Here is a 22521-nt window from a genome sequence, read left to right as displayed (position 1 = left end):
GTAGTGGTTTTGCACAGAGCAGCCCGGATCCTCCTCTTCTCGGGTCCCTCTTTGGCTCTCCTGGCCCCTAACTCCAGTTGAATGCCCCCACAGCAAGCAGCTTGCTAGGGGGCGCAGCCGAGCTGCAACTGGCTCTGCAGCTCGGTCCCGCCCCTCTCTTTCCTCATTGACTCACTGACTTTGAGCACAGGAGGAGCCAATGGTGATTCGCTTCTGTCTCAGCCAATGAGGAGGGAGAGTCCCGGACAGCCGAGTCTCTCATGCGACATCCCTAGATCTAGATGGGGCTCAGGTAATTATGAGGGGGGCTGCTGTACACAGAAGGTTTTTTATCTTAATGATAGAATGCATAAACATAAAAAAAAAACCTTCTGCCTTTACAATCACTTGAACTTAAAGTGGTTGTAAATGCCGTTTTTTTTTTTATCTTGATACATTCTATGCATTAACCCCTTGCCAACCAGCACACGACAATGTATATCGGCACAATGGCACGGCTAGGCAAATGGGCGTACCTGTACGTCCCCTTTAAGATGCGGCATAGTGGGCGCTCGCCCCCCCCCCCCCCCGCATACTCCGTGAGGGTGACCGCCGGTTCCGTGGACACTATGTCCTCCGGGGGCCTGCGATTGTGACAGGGAGCGGCAGAACGGGGAGATGTCTTTGTAAACAAGGCATTTCCCTGTTCTGCCTAGCAACATGACAAGGATCTACCGCTCCCTGTCATCGGGAGCAGTAATCTCTGTCATGTTGTAGTGAGCCCACCCCCCAGCTCTATTTGTGAGGGGAAAAAAAGGACATCAATTTTGTTTGGGTGTAACGTCACACAACCGCGCAATTGTCAGTTAAAGTGACGCAGTGCCGTACCACAAAAAGTGCTCTGGTCAGGAAGGAGGTAAATCCTTCTGGGGCTGAAGTGGTTACGATAAAAAAAAAAAAACACCTGTGTGCGGCAACCCCCCCAATACTTACCTGAACCCCCTCTCTATCCAGCAATGTCCACGTATACCTTGGTCGTCCGGGACTCTCCCTCCTGATTGGCTAAGACACAGCATCGGCGGCATTGGCTCCCGCTGCTGTCAATCAAACTCAGTCAGCCAATAAGGAAAGAAAGGGGGTGGGGCCTAGGCACGGCTCCAGGTCTGGATGGACACAGGGAGCTGCAGTTCGGCTCGGGTGCCCCCATAGCAAGCTGCTTGCTGCGGGAGCACTCAACAGGAGGGAGGGGCCAGGAGAGCCAAAAAAGGACCTGAGACGAGGAGGACTCGGGCTGCTCTGTGCAAAACCACTACACAGAGAAGGTAAGTATAACATGTTTGTTATTTTAATAGAAAAAAAAAAAGACTTTACAATAACTTTAGAGACTGATTTGCGATCACAGTCACTGTGAAGCCCGCCCCCGTGTTTCCTTTCTCTCTGAATGGAGGGGAGAGATGCATTGTATCGCTCTCTCCTTGTGGGGAGAAATAAATAAAACTGTGTGTAATAATAAATAATAATAAAAAAATAAAGAATATATAGCTGGCTCAAGGTTTAATCTAGGTCAGGGCCAGGGTTAGTTTTTGGGTCAGGGTCAGTATATTTTTGACAGGATTCTTTTTTTAGTGTAAAAAAATAAATAAAATTGGTGTCAGTGTGTTTTAGGTAGGATAAAAAAAAGCAAAATGCACACTGTTGTTTCTGGGCTGTACTACGGGTGCAAACATCAATTACATTTTTTTAAAAATAGCATGGTATGGTCCCCTGTGTGTGTGTTCTCCATAACACATGAGCTTTGTGGCAAGCTGCCTAGTTGCTTTGGAGTGCCATTCGAAAAGAAATGCACTGCACTGTAGTTCATGTGTTGTGGCAAGGTGTGGTTCTAAACAGGTCCTAAATTACTGGGGGGGGACAAAACTTTTTTTATTTTTGCTATAGAATAAGTACCAGGGCCCATTAACCACTTATGGACCGGAAGGATTTGCCCACTTAATGACCAGGCCATTTTTTGCAATACGGCACTGCGTCACTTTAACTGACAATTGCACATGCGACGTTGTACCCAAACAAAATTGATGTCCTTTTTTTCCCACAAATAGAGCTTTCTTTTGGTGGTATTTGTTCACCTTTTTTTTTTTTTTTGCGCTATAAAAAAAAAAAGAGCGTCAATTGTGAAAAAAAAAAACAAGATGAATTTTTCATACATCATGGGACACAGAGTTAAGCTAATATTCATTACCTGCTGAGTTATACTTCATCTCCAGGTGAATGGACACTTGTAGACCAAAGGTCTTTAGACAGGAAGTAATCCCCTATGTAACTCCTCCCATACAGGAAGTACTTCAGTTTTTAACCAGTGTCTGCAAGGTGCATGGCACGGTTGTTTGAGCTCTCTGAGCTCCAGGTCTCTAGTCCCATAAACGGTTCTTAAATGAGTCAAGGGATTAACCGATCGGATCCATTTCACACAGGCTTAAAGTGGTTGTTAACCCTTACATAACCAACTTTGATCTACAGGTAAGCCTAGATTAAGGCTTACCTGTAGGTCCAAGAAATATCTCCTAAACCTACGCGGTTTAGGAGATATTTGGCGAAAGACAGGCACCGCTGTCTACGGCGCATGCGCCGTAGAAAACGTCGTGCAGGCGCACTGAGCGCACCGCGGTCAGCGGCGATATGCCGTGAGTGTCGGCATCGCGGCTTCGCCGAATGACAGCGGCGGAGCAGAGAGACCCACCGAGAAGATGGATGCGCCGGACTACAGGGGACAACGGTGACTTCGCTGGCTCCTGTGTCAAGTAAGTGACACATAATGGACTACTATGCGATGTAGTCCATAGTAGTCCATTATGCTTTACCTTTGCAGGGAATGAAAGAGGAAGTAAACTCATCAGGGTTAATATGCTTAAATAAATGGTACCCGAGCCTCGCAAAGAAGACTCGAGATCCTGCAGTTTTGCCTGTAGAGCGGCCTCCTGGCACTGGACCCCGCAAAATGGAATCCTGGACACTACAGCGCTAAGGCATTCCTGCAGGGTGCTGTACAGGTTCAAGGGAGTGGACCCTAAACATGAAAAAGGTACCCAGTCCTTGAAGGTCTTCAAGTGACAGGAACCCGCCATAAAGGGTGAAGATTGGGCTCTTAGTTTTTAACTGCCCTGCTCCTGGACGGGTACGTGAAACCCCTTTATTTAATTATTGTGGTGTGTCCCAGTGATTGTTACAATCAGTCAAGCTAGCTAGAGGCTGGACATCTGTGCGCGGTGACCATATGTTTTGGGCTAGCTGTGGGTGTTTGCAAAGTGTACCTTTTTTGCTTGTCTGGCTGTTTTTTATCTCGCGTATTTACATGTACAGTGCCTTGCGAAAGTATTCGGCCCCCTTGAACTTTTCAACCTTTTGCCACATTTCAGGCTTCAAACATAAAGATATAAAATTTAAATTTTTTGTGAAGAATCACCAACAAGTGGGTCACAATTGTGAAGTGGAACGAAATCTATTGGATAATTTAAACTTTTTTAGCAAATAAAAAACTGAAAAGTGGTGCGTGCAAAATTATTCAGCCCCTTTACTTTCAGTGCAGCAAACTCACTCCAGAAGTTCAGCAAGGATCTCTGAATGATCCAATGTTGTCCTAAATGACTGATGGTGATAAATAGAATCCACCTGTGTGTAATCAAGTCTCTGTATAAATGCACCTGCTCTGTGATAGTCTCAGGGTTCTGTTGAAAGCGCAGAGAGCATCATGAAGACCAAGGAACACACCAGGCAGGTCCGTAATACTGTTGTGGAGAAGTTTAAAGCCGGATTTGGATACAAAAAGATTTCCCAAGCTTTAAACATCCCAAGGAGCACTGTGCAAGCGATCATTTTGAAATGGAAGGAGTATCAGACCACTGCAAATCTACCAAGACCTGGCCATCCCTCTAAACTTTCAGCTCAGACAAGGAGAAGACTGATCAGAGATGCAGCCAAGAGGCCCATGATCACTCTGGATGAACTGCAGAGAACTACAGCTGAGGTGGGAGAGTCTGTCCAGTGTCGTACACTGCACAAATCTGGCCTTTATGGAAGAGCGGCAAGAAGAAAGCCATTTCTCAAAGATATCCATAAAAAGTCTCGTCTAAAGTTTGCCACAAGCCACCTGGGAGACACACCAAACATGTGGAAGAAGGTGCTCTGGTCAGATGAAACCAAAATCGAACTTTTTGCCCACAATGCAAAACGATATGTTTGGCGTAAAAGCAACACAGCTCATCACCCTCAACACACCATCCCCACTGTCAAACATGGTGGTGGCAGCATCATGGTTTGGGCCTGCTTTTCTTCAGCAGGGACAGGGAAGATGGTTAAAATTGAGGGGAAGATGGATGCAGCCAAATACAGGACCATTCTGGATGAAAACCTGTTGGAGTCTGCAAAAGACCTGAAACTGGGATGGAGATTTATCTTCCAACAAGACAATGATCCCAAACATACAGCAAAATCTACAAAGGAATGGTTCACAAATAAACGTATCCAGGTGTTAGAATGGCCAAGTCAAAGTCCAGACCTGAATCCAATCGAGAATCTGTGGAAAGAGCTGAAAACTGCTGTTCACAAACGCTCTCCATCCAACCTCACTGAGCTTGAGCTGTTTTGCAAGGAAGAATGGGCAAGAATTTCAGTCTCTCGATGTGCAAAACTGATAGAGACATACCCCAAGCGACTTGCAGCTGTAATCTCAGCAAAAGGTGGCTCTACAAAGTATTAATGCAAGGGGGCCGAATAATTTTGCACGCCCCACTTTTCATTTTTTTATTAGTTAAACATTTTTTAAAAATCCAATAGATTTCCTTCCACTTCACAATTGTGTCCCACTTGTTGGTGATTCTTCACAAAAAAATAAAACATTTATATCTTTATGTTTGAAGCCTGAAATGTGGCAAAAGGTTGAAAAGTTCAAGGGGGCCGAATACTTTTGCAAGGCACTGTACCTATCTTTCAGCCTCAAAAGAGGTTCCTGCAATATGAAGTAGAGGAACATCATTTTCAGTTTGTGGCTCTTCCCTTCGGGCTTGCTACAGCTCCCCCTGGTGTTCACAAAGGTCCCAGCACCAGTACTCGATCTTTTAAGGGCCCAAGGGAACTTGGTTCTCGGGTATCTGGACGACCTCCTGCTAAGAGATCAATCACTACAGGCTCTAGAACAGAGCATAATGTGGACAGTGCGGTATTTGGAAAGCTTAGGCTGGATCATAAATACTGAAAAGTCAACCTTGAGACCAGCTCAAAGTCTAAAGTATTTAGGTCTGATCCTAGATATGGTCCAAGCAAGAATATTCTTGCCACCCGCAAGGATCTGTGCCCTGAAGGATCAGGTGCATCAGATAAGGGGCACCAGACAACCCTCCATTCGGCTCTGTATGAGTCTTCTAGGGAGGATGGTATCCTCCTTTGAGGCGGTGCCCTATGCCCAGTTCCATTCCAGGCCTCTACAGCAACACATCTTGTTGGCTTGGAACAGGAGAGGACAAGCCCTGGATTATCCAATGTTCTTATCTCCTTGGTCATGCTTAAGCCTAAACTGGTGGTTGCAGGATCAGAACCTGTAAAAGGTAAGATCCTTCCTCCCGGTAACTTGGAGAGTACGGACTACAGATGCCAGTCTTTCAGTATAGGGGGTGACTCTAGAAGGGCTCACAGCACAGGGGAAATGGTGAAGGACAGAACATATTTTGCCCATCAACACTATATATATTTTCATGTATATGTTTTTTTTAATTCTCATTTTTATGGTCCATTTTCCATCGTTTGCTATGTATGTTTCTATGTTTCATTAAAAATTATTTTTCTATATCCCTATTGTTTACTGTGCTGTCTAAAGTCAGATTTTGGGGTCACCTTTTGGGACCCTTCTTTGTTGTATTCCCAACAAGCTACAGCAGTTTGTGTCCTGAACAAGAGATCCTCTGGCAATCGGAGCAGATGCTATGGTAGTTCCTTGGAGCCAGTATTCCCTGCTTTATGCTTTCCCTTCGATCCCTCTCCTTCCACATTTGTTGTGCAGGATTTGGACAGAGGGAGTTCTAGTCATTCTGGTGGCACCAGCCTGGCTCAGAAGGCCCTGGTTCCCGGAGATTGTAAGACTGACAATAGACGGACCATGTTGCCCCGATCTACTGTCTCAAGGTCCTATATTCCACCCCAATTTACAGTCTCTAAATTTTACGGCATGGCTATTGAAGCCAGGGTGTTAAAGAACCGTGCCATCTCGGGACCAGTGGTGTCTACCCTAGTAAATGCTAGAAAAGCTGTTACTAGGAAGATCTATCATAAGGTCTGGAAGACATTGCTTGGTGTGAAGCCAAAATATGGCATCCTCGGAAATACGTGATTGGGAGAATTTTCTCTTTTCTACGGTCAGCTGTGGAAATAATATTGGCTTTGAGTACAATCAGAGGTCAAGTTTTGGCCCCATCAGTATTCTTCCAAAGGCCTTTGGCCTCCCATTCACTGATCCAAACCTTTATGCAGGGGGCAACTCGCTTGCTTCCCCAATTAGGTCACCTGTGTGTGCTTGGGATTTGAACTTGGTGCTGTCTGTGTTACAGTATAACCACTTGAGCCTATCAAGGAAATTTCATTAGGCTTGCTGTCATGCAAGCAAGCCTTCCCGATGGCCATCACCTCAACTAGAAGGGTTTCGGAGTTGGCGGCCTTTCGTGCAGGCAACAGTACTTGATCCTTCACCACGACAGGGTTGTGTTATGACCTGTTCCATCCTTTTTGCCAAAAGTGGTGTCAGCATTTCATTTAAACCAGGACATTATTTTGCCTTCTTTGTTCTCTGTCTCGTTCAGCGGAAGAGTGGCGACTGCATTCTTTGGACGTTGCCTGGGCAGTTAAGGTTTGTTTGTCTAGATCTGCGGAGATCTGAGGATCAGACTCCTTTTCTGTTTTACCAAAAGGACACAAGAAGTAGCAGGCAGCTTCCAAAGCTTCCATTGCCAATTGGGTCCATCAGTTGGTCATTTAGGCCTATGGTGTGAAACATAAAGCTCCACCTTTTAGGGTGAGAGCTTATTCTACCAGGGTTGTAGGAACCTCCTGGGCTTTTCACCATCCGGTTTCTGTGGCTCAGATTTGTAAGGATGCCACCTGGTCTTCAGTGCATACGCTCACAAAATTTTATCAAGCGGATGTTCGAGCAGCCAAGGATTCTGCTTTTGGCTGCAGTGTTCTGCGGGCTGCCGTATAAGATCTGATGGCTATTGTTTGCCAGGGTGTCTCCCTCCCCTCAAGGCTATTGCTCTGGGACATCCCAGCAGGTAATGAATATTAGCCTAACTCTGTGTCCCATGATGTACGAAAAAGAAAATAGGATTTTTTTTCGTCATACTTACCTGTAAAATCCTTTTCTTTGAGTACATCATGGGACACAGAGGTCCCTCCCCTCTTTTTGAGGATTCAGTGCTTGCTACAAAACTGAAGTACTTCCTGTATGGGAGGGGTTATATAGCGGATCACTTCCAGTATAACATATATTGATTGGTTTGCGCAAAAGTTATAGCGTCTACAAAATAGAGGACAGATTTTTTGGCATTTTTTGATATTTATTTTTTACTAGTAATGGTGGTGATCAGCAATTTTTAGCAGGACTGCGACATTGCAGCGGACAGATAGGACACTTTTGGCACTTTTTTGGGACCAGTGACCTTTATATAGCAATCAGTGCTATAAATAGCCATTGATTACTGTATACATGTCACTGGCAGGGAAGGGGTTAACACTATTGGGCTATCAAGGGGTTAAGTGTTTCTAACTAGGAGAAGTGGGACTGACTGGAGGAGGAGAGAGTTTGCGGTTTCTGATCACTAGGAACAGCATATCTCTCTCTCTACTCCCCTGTCAGAAACGGGGATCTGTCTATTTACATACACAGATCCCCATTCTGGCTCTCTGTGGAGCCATCGCGGGTGGCCGACAAACACGCGCATCGACTCCGGCGCACAACCGTATCACTCTTGAAACGGCCGACGTGCACCTATGGCGATTCGCACAGCCGTGCCAAGCTGGTGCAGTATAATTGACAGCAGCTGGTCTGCAAGTGGTTAATAATGATTATGTACAAGGCAATATGCAGTTAGTTCCTGTAACCATGCCACAATGCACTGTAAATAAGTCTGTAGAGCTGCCATCTCTGTATAAATAAATACGAACAAACATGATACCAACATGCTACTCATTCATTAACTCCCTCCTTGTTTGCCCACCTTTACAAAGACTGTCCCCTCTTCTGTCAGTCATGATTACTGCAGCCAGACTCATCTATCTTATCAACTGCTCAGTGTCTTCTACCTCTCTTTGCCAACCTTTCCAGTGGCTTCTGTTGAACCAAACAAATAAAATTCAAAATACTAACGACAACATACAAAGTCATCCAAAATTTCATTGAGGCCCCAGCTACATCACCAATCTTGTCTCAAAATATCACCCAAACTGTCCTCTCCGCACTTCTCAAGACCCCCTGCTCTCTAGCTCCCTCATCACTTCCCCCATGGTCATCTCCAGGACTTCTCCAGAGCCTCTCCCATCGTCTGGAGCTCCCTAACCCAATCTGTCCGGTTATCTCCTACTCTGCCTGCTTTTAGGCAATGCATGAAAACACATCTCTTCAGGGAAGCCCAGGGCTGCTGTTATAAATCATGGGGCTCCGTACAGCCTAGCTGACAGGAACAGTAAACCAAGCCAACAGGTGGCTTCCGCTGCATGGACAAACCACTCATTCATGCAACCAGAATACTTGTGAGAATGAGCCCTTAAAGAGGAAGTAAACCCTTATGGGTTTTACGTCCTCTTTTGTTCCTTGCAATGTAAAAGCATAATGGGCTCGTATTCATCGCATACAGGCCCATTATGTGGCACTTAACTGCCTATGAAGCCCCGTTGTCCCCACTGGTGGCCAAATCCATCTTCGCCTCTCTTCCTTCTGGGGCCACAGACTTCGGCTCTATGACTGGCCGGTGTTGCGTGACATCATTCCCATGCATGCCGCCAGTCACGGCACAGAGAAACGTTTCTTCCCAGCGCATGCGCCGATGACATCATCGGCGCAGTACAGAGTAAGTATCTCCTAAACGGCGCACGAGATATTTACTGTACCTGTAGGTAAGACTTATTATAGGCTTACCTATAGGTACAAATTGAAAATGGAGGTTTACAACCACTTTTTTTTATTATTATTTTTTCTTACAACTTTAGTATCTATTGTTTTACATTGTTTTTTTTAATAGCCCTGGTGAGATATCAGGGGTCTAAACAAAAATCCAATGTCTCACTTTTGAGACAGAGAAAGAGGACACAGATTCCTCAATCCTTTTTCTACAGCCTCAGCTGAATAATGAATGAACAGGGAGCACTCTATATCGAGGTTCCCTGTTCATTCACAAACTAAAGCGTAATAAACATGGGGATTGGTTCCAGTAATTGAGCCCACTCTGGCTGCTGCCCCCCCCCCGTCCGTCCGTCCGTCCGTTTAACATGTTGGGCCTGTGCCCTGTACAGGAGGGCAGGTGCCCTTATTAGCGGCCCTGGGGAAACCTATCCTGTTTCTACCTAAAAAGTGAATTTTTCCCTTTTCCATCAGCTCATCTCCCCCACAGTTGATACCTTTTGTATCACTTCTCCTTTTAGATTGTAAGCTCTTATGAGCAGGGTCCTCCTAACCTTCAGCACTCAAATTGTATTGTAAGGTTTCACTCACTCAGGCGGCGAGGGGGGGTGCAAAAAGAAGGTGGTTTAGCTGTAGTTTTGCAGCCCCTAACCACCCACCTACATACAACAGTGCCACCGCCTAGGGCTGTACCCATGCCATTACTGCAGAAAAAGTTAGAGCACTTTATTTTCAGCTGACCTATGCAAATAGGTGCACTGCGTGCGGTTGCGGTGCAGTGGTTTGATATTTTGGGGATTAAAAAGGGAGTAAACTCCCATGCATGATTTTTACCTATAGGTAAGCATATATTAAGGCTTACCTGTAAATACTATCAATTTCTCCTAAACGCACACAATTTAGGAGATATTTACAGTAGATGCAGCCGGTGAGGTGACTGGCGCATGCGCTCTGAAGGAACGGCATACCAGTGCCGTTCCTTCAGAGTCCTCAGCCATCAATGGCAGCTCCCGTGCGCATGCACAGAAGTTACGTCATCGTGGCTCTGGCCACTTACACAGCCGGAGTCTGCGAACCCGGAAGACTGGGTAAAGATGGAAGAACCTTCAGCGGTAACAGCACACCGCTGGAGGGCTTTGTTCTAAGGTAAGTTTCACGTAATGTGTTAGTATATGGTGGATACTAGCACATTATGACATTGCCTTGCAGGTTAAAAAAAACACAGTGGTTTACTGCCGCTTTAAAGCCCATTTTCTATTGATCAGATGCCCGTGTGAAAACCGATCTGCCACCGATTGCTTTCCAGAGGGGCGGCCGCACATGTGAACGAACCCCAACTAATACAGTCTACCTTTGTTTTGGGAAAAATTGTTGGCACAATATAAAGCCTATATAATAATAATTCTTTTTAAAAATCTGTCGCTGACCTGTACTTCACATTCTCGTTTTTTTTAACACTACTCCTTACGTTAATATCTCTAGCCAGTCTGCAAGCATTTTAAGATTTCTTAAATACAGAGGCTTAGTAGATGACCCGGCAGAGATCTTTGCCAGGGAGAAGAGGGGTCATGTAAATTTTCATCAAAATAATAGCATTGATTGTATTTTCCGGCTCACCTCCTTCCCGCTCAGGCAGAGTTCACTGAGGTCAAAGCAAGCCTGAAGCTACAGAGAAGAGATTGCGTCCTCTATGTCTTCCCTAATTGGGATAGAGGAACCTTAATAGGTTTGCGGAGTCACATTTCTCTGTTAATTAAGAGAATTGTTTTTCTTTTTCCCTGTTTCGCTACAGATATCACAGGAGCGCCTTGACATGACCCAAGTGTATGTTGTCTGCAAGCCGCTATGTGTGTACGCATGATACTGTATAGTCTATTAACAAGTAAAGAGTTTTTTACTTTATCGGTAAATAGTCTTGCTTCCATTTCCAGAGTTCAGGCTTCCATGTTATTACCCACCTTCTTAACTTGCAGTATGATTAATTTGGTGGTAAGAAAGGAGCTCCAGATGCATCACAGACAAGTAATCCAGGGCTTGACAAATCTCAGGTCACCATGACGACTAGAAATTGTGTCCTGGCGCCTGGGCTTTTGTCAGCCGTCTGCATCTGCCTCCCTCTTGCCCACCACGCTATAGCCAAAAGACAGTTACTTGCGTGGTTGTCCAGTTTTGGGTGGGTGTCTGTTGACATCCTTCCCAGATCTTTGCCCCTGGGGGCGCACTCTGTGATCGAGGTAAAGGGCCAATCACAGCAGCCCTTTATTATGTGATCAGCTGTGCCCAATCACAGCTGATTACATGTAAACAAATGCCTGTTATCGACATTTCCTTTCCTCAGCGCCTTCAAAGCGCAAGGAAATGAAAGCCGATAACTGTCCATTGACAGGGGACATTTACGCTGATAATCAGGCCACTGGTCATCAGTGCCAATCAGTGACCATCAGTGCAATCACTCTGCAGACACCCCCCCCCCCCCCCCAGTACAGAGCAACCACCCTGCATACAGCCCTTCCTCAGTACAACCCAGCTGCACCCCTCCAAAGCAGCCCCCCCCGCCCCTTTTTTTTATTACAGGTCTCCCTCTGTTTTCAGGTTCCAAGCATTTCAGAGTGAGGGAAGTCCTGCCCTCGGCTGTGGAGGAGCCTCCATATGGCACCGAGCTGCTGCTGACAGGCAGAGGCCGTGCTGCAATGCCTACAATACTGTTAATTGACACCCCCAGAGAAGCCGCCGGCGTTCCCTAAGTGTTGCCTAGGGAGGTGTTTTTAACTGTGGGGGAGTGTAGTGACTGGAGGAGACAGATCGCAGTTCCTAATCACTAGAAACAGCAGCCCTGTCTCTCCTCCCCTGACAGAACGGGGATCTGTCTGTTTACCTTGACATACCCGTTCTGTCTCAGGAGCGATTGCGGGTGGGCGGCAGACATCGCGTTTGCCGGGCCACGCGTATCGGCTCCGGCGTTCAGCCATGGGCACGCACACCCCCTAGAGGTCTTAAAGCAGCCGACAAACGATGACGCTGATTCGCCCAGGAGAGCCAACCTGCCACAGTACAACTGCGGCACCTGGTCTTAAAGGGGTTAAAGCTGAACTCGAGCCACAAAAAACTTTCAGTTAAATATATTCCTCAATAGCCACAAGGGATATAAATCTACTTTGTGTCCCAGCTGCACCCCTCCAAAGCAGTTCCCCCCCCCCCCCTTTATTACGGGTCTCCCTCTGTCTGCAAGCATTTCATAGTGAGGGAAGTCCTCCCCTTAGCTGTGGAGGAGCCTCCGTATGGCACCGAGCTAACAGGCAGAGGCGGTGCTGCAATGCCTATAATACCGTTAATTGTCAATTGACACCCCCAGAGAAGCCACCGGCATTCCCTAAATGTTCCCTAGGGAGATGTTTCTAACTGTGGGGGAGTGTAGTGACTGGAGGAGGAGACAGTCACTAGGAACAGCAGATCTGTCTCTCCTCCCCTGACAGAACGGGGATCTGTCTGTTTACATTGCCAGATCCCCATTCTGTCTCTCTCAGGAGCGATCGCGGGTGGGTAGGGGACATCGCGCCCGCCGGCCACATGCATCAGCTCTGGCGTTGCGCACGCCCCCTAGAGCTCTTAAAGCGGGAGTAAACCCGCTGATGTGTTTTTTTTTTCAGACCTGCAAAGGAAAAGGCATAATGAGCTGGTATGCACCGCTGTGAGTGGCCGGAGCAGCGTTATCGTCATTCCCGCACATGCGCACGGGAGATTTCTTTCCGGCAGGGTCCGGCGTCTGCCGGACTTCTAGCTGAGAATCCCCTGTGCGCATGCGCCGCTGCAGTCAGCGGCTCATTGCGAGGGGAATAATAACCTTATTATAGGCTTACCTGTAGGTAAAAGTAAAAATGAAGACTATACAACTGCTTTAAAGTAGCCGACGTACAATGACAGCGATTCGCCCAGGAGAGCCAACCTGCCACAGTACAACTGTGGCGTCTGGGCTTAAAGTTGTTAAAGTCAAACTCGAGCCACAAAAAACTTTCATTTAAATATATTCCTCAATAGCCACAAGGGATGTAACTCTACTTTGTGTCCACCAAATGCCATTGAAAATCCAATTATTACCCTGTGAAGGTAGTAGTGATGTCATCACTGTACTGTACAGAACTGAGCAGCAGGCCCCACCCACTACAGGCTGCCTGCAGTAAATGTCACAAGGGGGCGGAGACCAGACCAGGAGAGCGAGCAGCAGTGACCGGTCTTTATTACAGGAAGTCTCACACTGGATTACTGCACAGATCTGGAAGAAATACACAAAACACACCGAGATTCAAGAAAGAATTCACATGACTCATTAGACACTTCGACGATATTTATCTATCCTGGAGTTCAGATTTAAAAAGAAAAAAATAACTTTCTGAATTCTATAAATACCAGCCCAGTGCAGCAAAATCAGGCCAATGCTTTGTGTGTAAGATCTTCCGCTAACAGCAGAAAATGTTTACTTGTGCTGCATCTCCTCTCCACCCGTCATTAATCTTTCACACCTCTCTCTCTCTCTCTCTCTCTCTCTCTCTCTCTCTCCTCCTCCAGGTACAGGATAAATTTAGATTGGATCTGTCTGACGAGGAAGCCGTGCATTACATGCAAACGCTCATCGATGACAGTGTCAACGCACTTTTCGCCGCCGTGGTGGAACAGATACACAAGTTTGCGCAGGTAGGAAATTTCCCTGCTCTGGCCATTTATTCAACATTCATTACTGGCTTCCTTCTCCAAATACCCGGACAGCCAGAGAGGCTGCTTCTGCGCCCATCCCTGCACAACACTGAAATCTCGCTATCTTGCAATGTAAACAGTCTATTGTTTATGGCTGAGAAGGTGATAACTGGTGTCTGCTTATGTGCCGGTGTTCCGTCACAATCAGTGACCTAGATTAGGTCCGTCAGCTGCGCATGCACGTTCCACCGTTACCAGGTTTGCTAATCTGACAGAACACCTGCAGTCAGAAGGCGGCAGCGGACATCTTACTACACCCAGCTACGTCTTGAATTTCAGAGTCATTTTAGCAATAAAGTGAGCGGATATGAATAAATATAGTATATTGACATCTGTGATGCTGTTTGGGGCGCTTCATTTTGAAAACCTAAAGGGTTTGGCGCTGAGCAGTGCAGGGTGTACCAACATGGCCTCCGCCACCTTCCTACTGCTGGCGTACAGCTTCTTTCACAATGTAATCCAAACAGCATCACAGATGTCACTAAACTATATTTACTTATATCGGCTCACTTTATTGCTACACCCAAGACCTAGCTGGGTGTAGTAAGATGTCCCCTGCCGCCTTCTGACTGCAGGTGTTCTGTCCTATTAGCAAACCTGGTACCGGTGGAACGCATGCACAGCTCACTTTCGGTACCTAATCTGACGGGTCTCCAATTCTGGCGGAACACCGGCAAGCCATTGAGAAAGGCAATGCCTACCTAGCCATCGTGGATACACAAGCATCAATTTTCAATAAACTTTATTTAAAGCACAGTTTCGAGCATCTTTATGTGGTCCCCTAAGGAGATTTTTTTTAACTCCTTTATTTTTTTTAAGCATAGAAAAAGATACATACAAACATGGAACATAATAAACATTCAGCACTACAATTTTTTTTGTTTAACTCCTTTATGACCTCCTAACACATATGTGCGGCAGAAGGAAGGGTAGGCTTTAAAGCAGTAGTAAACTGCCCTTTTTTTTTTTTAAACTTGCAAGGCAAAGTCATAGTGTGCTAGAATGCATCTCATACTAGCCCATTATGTGAAACTTGCCTTAAAACGAAGCCCTCCGGTGGCACGCTAACTGGGCTTCCATCTTCACCCGGTCTTCCTTCCAGGTTGACTGGCTCTGGTCCTTTAATTGGACGAGCCCTGATGACGTCACTCCCACACATGCTGTTCAAAGCGCACGGAATGCCGTTCCTTCAGGGCGCATGCGCCAGTGGCTTCACAAGTAAATATCTACTAAATGGTGCGCCGTTTAGGAGATAGTTACTGTACCTATAGGTAAGCCTATAGTAAGGCTTGCCTATAGGTAAAAAAGGAGAGTGGGGAGGGGTGTGTGCATGCCCCTGATGAGGTCTGCGCTGAGAGCGCGCTCCCAGCACAGAGACAGAGCTGTGAAAGACAGATCTTGGTCTCCACTAGGGTGGCCTCCTTTTCTTCAAGCCAAACCCGAACACTTTAGCCGCACACAGCAAAATTGTATTTTTAAGGGAGAAAGCTGTGGTGTAAAGGGGAGCTCTGTAAGAGGGTTTCTTCTCACCAAACCTCCCACTTACATCAGAGTTCCCAGCATTCCCCCTTAACGTAGGGTCCCCAAAACCTCCCCTTACATCAGAGTCCACAGGGCACCCCTTACATCTGAGTCCCCTTCTCCGTTTAGGAGATATTTACAGTACCTATAGGTAAGTCTATAGTAAGGCTTGCCTATAGGTAAAAAGGAAGGTGGGGAGGTGTGTGTTCGTGCCCCTGATGGCGTCAAATGTGATTAAATGCATCGAAAAGAGCTACGTACGCACACCACCACGCATGCGCAGCCATCTTTGTTTTAGAAAAGGCCAGTTTGTCGGTCTCTGTCACGCTGCAGTTTATGCTTTCTTTGCCCGTGAAATATGTGAGTGTATCCTCTTTCGTTTAAATAAAAAATGTACCGATTTTAGCAATATTACACTATCGGAGTGCTTCTGTTTTTATGTATGACTCGGATCCGCTCTTGATGCCGTTTCTGTGAGGGGGAATCCTCCGACCTGCTGGGATTGCCGGATTGCATTTCACACAGAAAGCGCACGTTGACCACTCTAATCAGGGGGGTCACATTGTATCTGGTAAGCAGAGCACGAGAGTGTGAGGTGTCACCAGGCTTACCTAAAGATTCTTACTTCCATCACGGCTGTGGGACTATCAAAACTGCTATTTTCTCCTTTTGGACTGTTTGTTAGAATCACATATTTTTCATTTTTGCTCACTTTTGTGTTCACTTTTTGGAATATTGCAGTACAATTCTATGTACTATAGAAGTGATGGTGAACCTTGGCATCCCAGATGTTTTGGAACTACATTTCCCATGATGCTCATGCACTCTGCAGTGTAGTTGAGCATCATGGGAAATGTAGTTCCAAAACATCTGGGGTGCCAAGGTTCACCATCACTGGCCTATAGTAACACTGGTGCGCTACACTATTAGTTTATTGTGTGTTATAGTGTTTTGTATCAGAACCGAATTTTGTCTGTATAGGTAAAAATCATCCATGGGAGTTTACTCCCACTTTAACGGCCACACGCCGCACATATGCATCTGTGGGCAGCTGATGTTTCTGCGCTCAGATCGCGCTCCTAGCACAGAGACAGAGCTGTGAAAGACAGATCTTGGTCTCCACTAGGGTTGCCACCTTTTCTTCAAGCCAAATGCAAACATTTTAGCCACACACAGCAAAATTGTATTTTTAAGGGAGAACGCTGCGGTGTAAAGGGGAACTCTGATGTAAGGGGGTTTCTTCTCACCAAACCCCCCACTTACATCAAAGTTCCCAGCATTAACATAGGGTCCCCGAAACCCCCCCTTACATCAGAGTCCACAGGGCACCGCTTACATCTGAGTCCCCCTTTCTTTCTTGTACTCACTCGCATGGAGGCAGGAGAGAGAAGGGAGGGAGCGGGGAGACTTCAGTCACAGACATTGGATGGTGAGCTCACTCACCCACAGGTGGAGGCTCAGGCATTGACACCTTTAATTCATGACGTATCTGCCAGTTTCTGAGCTTCAAACTTTCAGCCCACACATCCCTTTCCTGAGGCATGGAACGCTGGGGATTGGAGTGTGGGTGGGCAGACAGGAGGGGTAGGGGCGGGAGGCAGAGGAGCAGATCAAGCCCTCTCTCCTCTCCTGTACAAGTATGGGGGTGGGGCCCATGTGCAGACCTGTGCACTTGGCGGTTGTGGTACTTGGTTACTTGGGGAGCCACTGTCCATTCTGAATATTGTGTTGGTTTCAGGTGGTCTAAAACCCGGAGTGTCCAGGTGAATCCCAGACAGGTGGCAACCCTAGTCTCCACTAATGATTGGTAACTAGAAAGGAAATTGCCCCAACGTGGACTTTATAGGCAGTTTAGGGGAGCACGAAGGAGTATTACTAAGGTATAAAATATAACAAAGTTTATTCGTCACATAAAGTAAAAGCAATTCTCAAAAGAAGGATAGCAAAATGCACAGAAGCATAGCATGATAATATAAATAAATACAAAAATACAAAACAAGCACCCAATTCGTTATGTAGGCTGTAGCACCGAGTCGGCCAAGATGGAGTAATCACCCAATGGGTTCCAACACCTTGAAGCCTGTTGGGCCATTACGCCATCTTGGCCGACTCGGTGCTACAGCCTACCTCACAAATTGGGTGCTTGTTTTGTATTTATGTATATCATCATGCTATGCTTCTATGCGTTTTGCTGCCCTCCCAAAGTTTTGAATATTGCAAAAAATAATGCCGCTCAACCTTAATCACCTAATACAAAATAACGAATAAATATACCCAACAAATATGCACTGTGTGTAAGAACAAAAATACTCAAACATAACCACTGCATATTGTCCATGCATATAAAAATTAAAGCTTGAAACTACTGTATATGAATTGTTCAGTTTGATAAATAACACGCAAAATAAATGTGTGACAAGTCCTTCCTGAATTGAACCAAAAGAGTTCCACCACCACTGCTGTGCTGCTATCACGATGTGCGAAAAAAAAGATCATATGCAACTTCTTAAAGCGGAGGTCCACCCTAAAATAAAAAAAATGACATTCAAATGCTACAAAAAATATATTAAAAAAAATGTGAAAAAATAAAATAAAAATTGACTTACCCGAAACCCCTGTTGCTAGGCAGTCTTCCTAATCTGCCTCTTCCTATTTTGCGGCGCTGTTCTGTCACTTCCTCCTCTTCGGCGAGCTGCCCCGTTGCCTTCTGGGACATGTGTGTGTCCCAGAAAACAACAGGGCCATTCACAAAGCGCCACGCGACTGGCGCGTGCCCAGTAGGAAACGGCAGTGAAGCCGCAAAGCTCCACTGCCTGTTTCCCTTAGGATGGCGGCGCCGGCACCCGATTCTGATGGACAGATTGGGCTCAGGGCGGCCAACGTTGCGGGCTCGCTGGACAGGTAAGTGTTCTTATTAAAAGTCAGCATTCAGTGTAAATTTCCCCTTACATTGTTGGCCAGTGTAAAAATCCTCCTGTATTGGCTGTTGAAGTAAAATCCCCCATTACATTGATTGTCAATGTAAATTCTTCATAACATTGGTGATTAGTGTAAATTTCCCTTTACATTGGTGATAAGTGCAAATTGCCCCTACATTGGTGGTCAGTGTAAATCCCTCTTTACGTTGGTGGTTACTGTGAATACTCCTATTACATTAGTGGTCAGTGTAAATCTCCCCTTACGTTGTTGACCAGTGTAAAAATCCTCCTGTATTGGCTGTTAAAGTAAAATCTCCCATTACAGAGGCGATTCAGTTCCCATTGTGCGCTATACAAGTATTTCATTCATTCATTCATTCATTGTCAATGTAAATTCTTCATAACATTGGTGATTAGTGTACATTTCCCTTTACATTGGTGATAAGTGCAAATTGCCCTTACATTGGCGGTCAGTGTAAATCCCCCTTTACATTGGCGGCCAGTGTAAATCCCCCTTTACATTGGCGGCCAGTGTAAATCCCCCTTTACATTGGCGGTCAGTGTAAATCCCCCTTTACATTGGCGGTCAGTGTAAATCCCCCTTTACATTGGCGGCCAGTGTAAATCCCCCTTTACATTGGCGGTCAGTGTAAATCCCCCTTTACATTGGCGGTCAGTGTAAATCCCCCCTCACATTGGTGGTCATTGTAAATTCCCGGTTACATTGGTAGAATCCCCCACTAAATACTTGGCAAAGATTTCCAGCTTTGTTCTATATGATTCAGAATTTGTCACAGTGTAGTGCCTCCTAACTAATCCCATCCACCCACCACTGCCACGAGAAAATGTTTGCCCAGGGCCCAATCAATTTTTAAAGACTGCCTTGGATGGTGTATAAACACATATTTCTTTTCTAATTGGCTAATATCTTTGAGCCCCAAGCCCCACCCATCTGCCATTCCCTCTCTAATCACCTTCCTTTTTTTTTTTTTGCGTTTGTCATGTGAGCGCGGTGGAGGAACCAATGGAACGCTGCGCCTTGGCAGTGTGATGTAGAACACTAAACAGGGGACAATGCCCATTCTTACCCTTTTTACTGTTAAAAGAATATAAAATGGAACTTCATAGCTTATATTGCCCTAACAAAAGTAATCAGAACTTTAATTTATTTTTAAAAATAAATAAATTGGAATTGTTTTGATATTCAATTATTTTTCTTAAACCCTTTTGTGTTTTTTTTTGTTTTTTTTAAGCCTTAAGCAGTATCTTAATGAGACAGTAAATAAGAGGCGTAGACCACGTCGCGGATACATGGACGATTTAAGGAGTTTTATTTTTTCCTTGTGCTGACAGTTTAATGATTTGTTTGGTTGTAATTATTAGAAGCGGAGAAGAAAACCTCGTCAGTAGTTAATTAGATTTTTTTTTTCCCTTTGTGTTGTTGGTTTAATTAGAGTAAATGTGAATTCTCTTTAATGATGAGCCGTCAGCAGTAGAATATTTATAGAAAGACTGAACTTGATATCCGATTTGCATGTCGTGTTTCTTGTTCTGGGAAACTGTTGCAGGCGCTGTGTTCAGATTGGTGGTTAGCTTTGCCAAAAACTGATATTGTGGGCCAAAGTTAAAAATGGGTGGACAGGCAGGAATTTTTAATGCTTTTTGTCTCTTTTTCATTAAAGTCACTTACCTGCCTGTCCGCACGCCGCTCACTTTACAAATTTGGCAATGCTGAATCTGTCCGACACTATCCCCGCACCCAGCCAATGAAAGCGGCTGGTGATCAGGACCCAGAAGCCACCCATTCAAAGATGTCAGCAGCCGGGCAGGGAGCTCGGGGATTCCGCATTGCTGGAGCCACGTTGAGTAAAGTTCCATTTTAAAGCAGAACTAAACCCATTCATTTAATGCGGAGCATTACTCACCTCTTCTCCAGTAAATGCAGCTTTTCTGAGCTCCCCGTCCAGCCAGTTGAGGAGACTCCTGCATTCAAGGATCCCACGGACAGGAAGGCCGAGGCGGTGACTCGTTCCTTGTTTCCGGTTGTGGGGTCAGTCGTGCGACCTGTACTGGCATCCGCACTGGTGTCGCAGACACTGACTGGGCAACATTTTTGCACCGCGAATTGGGAGAGCAACAGGCTTCCCCATCTGCGTGGAAGTAGCAGACCAACTAGTGCAAGGCCTTAAGTACCTCTGTGACGCGGCCCTGGATACTCTCCCTCTGTTATCCAGGGCTTCAGTGTCAGCTGTGGTGCTGAGGCGCCTGATTTGGCTAAAATACTGGTCTGCTGACCAGGCATCCATGAAAGCCCTAACGGATCTTCCCTTCCTTGGCGACTGGCTCTTTGGAGCCTTGTTAGATGACATTATTAAAAATGCCACTGGTGGTAACAGTACTCTACTCCCACAGGCCAGGAAGGCTAAGGAGCCACGCCGCAGGCAAGGGCCCTCTTTTTCCGCTCACAAGCGGCTTTTTCGTCCGCCCGGTGCTTCGACAAAACGTCCCCAGCCCGACAGGACGCCCATGGGCGGTCAAAAACGTCCCTGGAACCGCAAGCCTAACAAGCCTGCCAAAAAAAGTGATACCGCATGAAGGTTTGCCCCCACCCAGGTCTCGGGTGGGGGGTCGCCTTCGGGAGTTTGCAGCCCGGTGGTCCTCCCGGTTATCTGACCAATGGGTCTGCGATCTGATTTCCACAGGCTACAAGATAGAGTTCCTCTCTTAGCCACCAAACCGATTCTTCCCCTCCAGCATACCCATATCCCTGGGTCACCGGGAGGCCCTGTTGGGGGCTGTAAGGGACTTGCTGAATCTAGGGGTTATTGTACCTGTTCCGGAGCCGGAACGCTTCCAGGGATTCTACTCAAATCTGTTTGTGGTTCCCAAGAAGGAAGGGGTACGTCCAATCTTGGACTTGAAAGCCCTCAATCACTTTGTAAGTGCAGAGGTTCAGGATGGAATCAGTTCGCTCAGTTGAATTGAATGAATGAATTGAATTGAATGAATAATTTGTATAGCGCACAATGCGAACTGAATCGCCTCAAGGCTGCACTCCATCAAGGGGACTCCCTGGTGTCCTTGGACATCCAGGATGCGTACCTGCACATACCCATATGCCTTCGACATCAAAAGTTTCTGCATTTTGCAGTCGGTGAAGCCCATTACCAATTTGTGGCTCTTCCTTTTGGTCTGGCATCAGCCCCCCCCCCGAGTCTTTACCAAGGTATTGGCTCCAGTATTGGCGTTGCTGAGACAACGTGGGATCGTGATCGTGGGCTACCTGGACGATCTCCTCCTGAGAGCATCTTCCGCCTCAGAATTAGAGGAGGATGTGGCGATCACCATGCAGACCCTGCAAGAATTTGGGTGACTGTTGAACCTAAAGAAGTCAGTGATTGTGCCGACCCAGCGTCTGGAGTACCTAGGTTTGCTGTTGGACTCCAGGGAAGCAAGCGTTTTCTCCCTTCAGACAAATTGCAGACTCTCAGGTCCACTGTGAAACTGCTGATGAACCGCAAGTGGTCGTCACTCAGCTTTTGCATGCGAGTACTGGGGTTCATGGTAGCCTCCTTGGAGGCAGTACCTTACGTCCAGTTCCACACCAGAAGGAGATTTTGTTAAAATGGGACAAGTCTCAGTTGTTCCTGGATCGACAGATCCAGGTGAGCCAACCACTCAGGGACTCTCTGCTCTGGTGGTTGAGGTCCCCGGTGATTCAGTCCGGAAAAATCGTCCGGAAAAATCGTTCCTTCCTCTGAAGTGGACGGTGGTCACTATGGATCAGGATTCAGTCGGACAACGCCACAGCTGTGGCATACATAAATCACCAAGGGGGAACAAGAAGCGCCGCCGCTGCTCGGGAGGTCGCCCACATACTTCGGTGGGCAGATCGACACGTTCCGGCCCTGTCGGCCATTTACATCCCGGGTGTGGAAAACTGGCAGGCCGACTATCTGAGTCAGCAAATGCTGGACCCCTGGAGAATGGGCATTGCATCCGGAGACAATCAGGCTGCTGTGCCTGAAGTGGGGAACACCAGATGTGGATCTATTGGCCTCCCGTCTGAATCGGAAGGTGCCAAGATTCGTGTCCAGGAAGAGAGATCCAGGGGGTACGACATGTAGTCCCTCCGGTGCGCCCACCGTTACCCCCATGGGATTTGAACCTGGTGTTGTCGGCGCTTCAAAAACCGCCGTT

At 46.5% G+C, this 22521-nt stretch overlaps 1 protein-coding gene across 2 annotated transcripts in view; it reads left to right on the top strand.

Annotated features, from left to right (window-relative positions):
• Positions 1–22521, top strand: part of PIK3C3 (phosphatidylinositol 3-kinase catalytic subunit type 3) — a 352843-nt gene that overhangs the window by 310365 nt on the left and 19957 nt on the right. For both annotated transcript variants that reach the window (XM_077463088.1, XM_077463087.1), the window contains one exon: positions 13697–13822. In XM_077463088.1, coding sequence (XP_077319214.1) covers positions 13697–13822 — 126 coding nt within the window. The remainder of the gene's footprint in view (positions 1–13696; positions 13823–22521) is intronic.

Source organism: Lithobates pipiens, unplaced genomic scaffold (assembly GCF_037356315.1).
Source record: "Lithobates pipiens isolate NorthernLeopardFrog02 unplaced genomic scaffold, aLitPip1_a1.2 Scaffold_3, whole genome shotgun sequence".
In the NCBI taxonomy this organism is placed as follows: Eukaryota; Metazoa; Chordata; class Amphibia; order Anura; family Ranidae; genus Lithobates; species Lithobates pipiens.
This window is presented reverse-complemented; position numbering and strand designations above follow the sequence as displayed.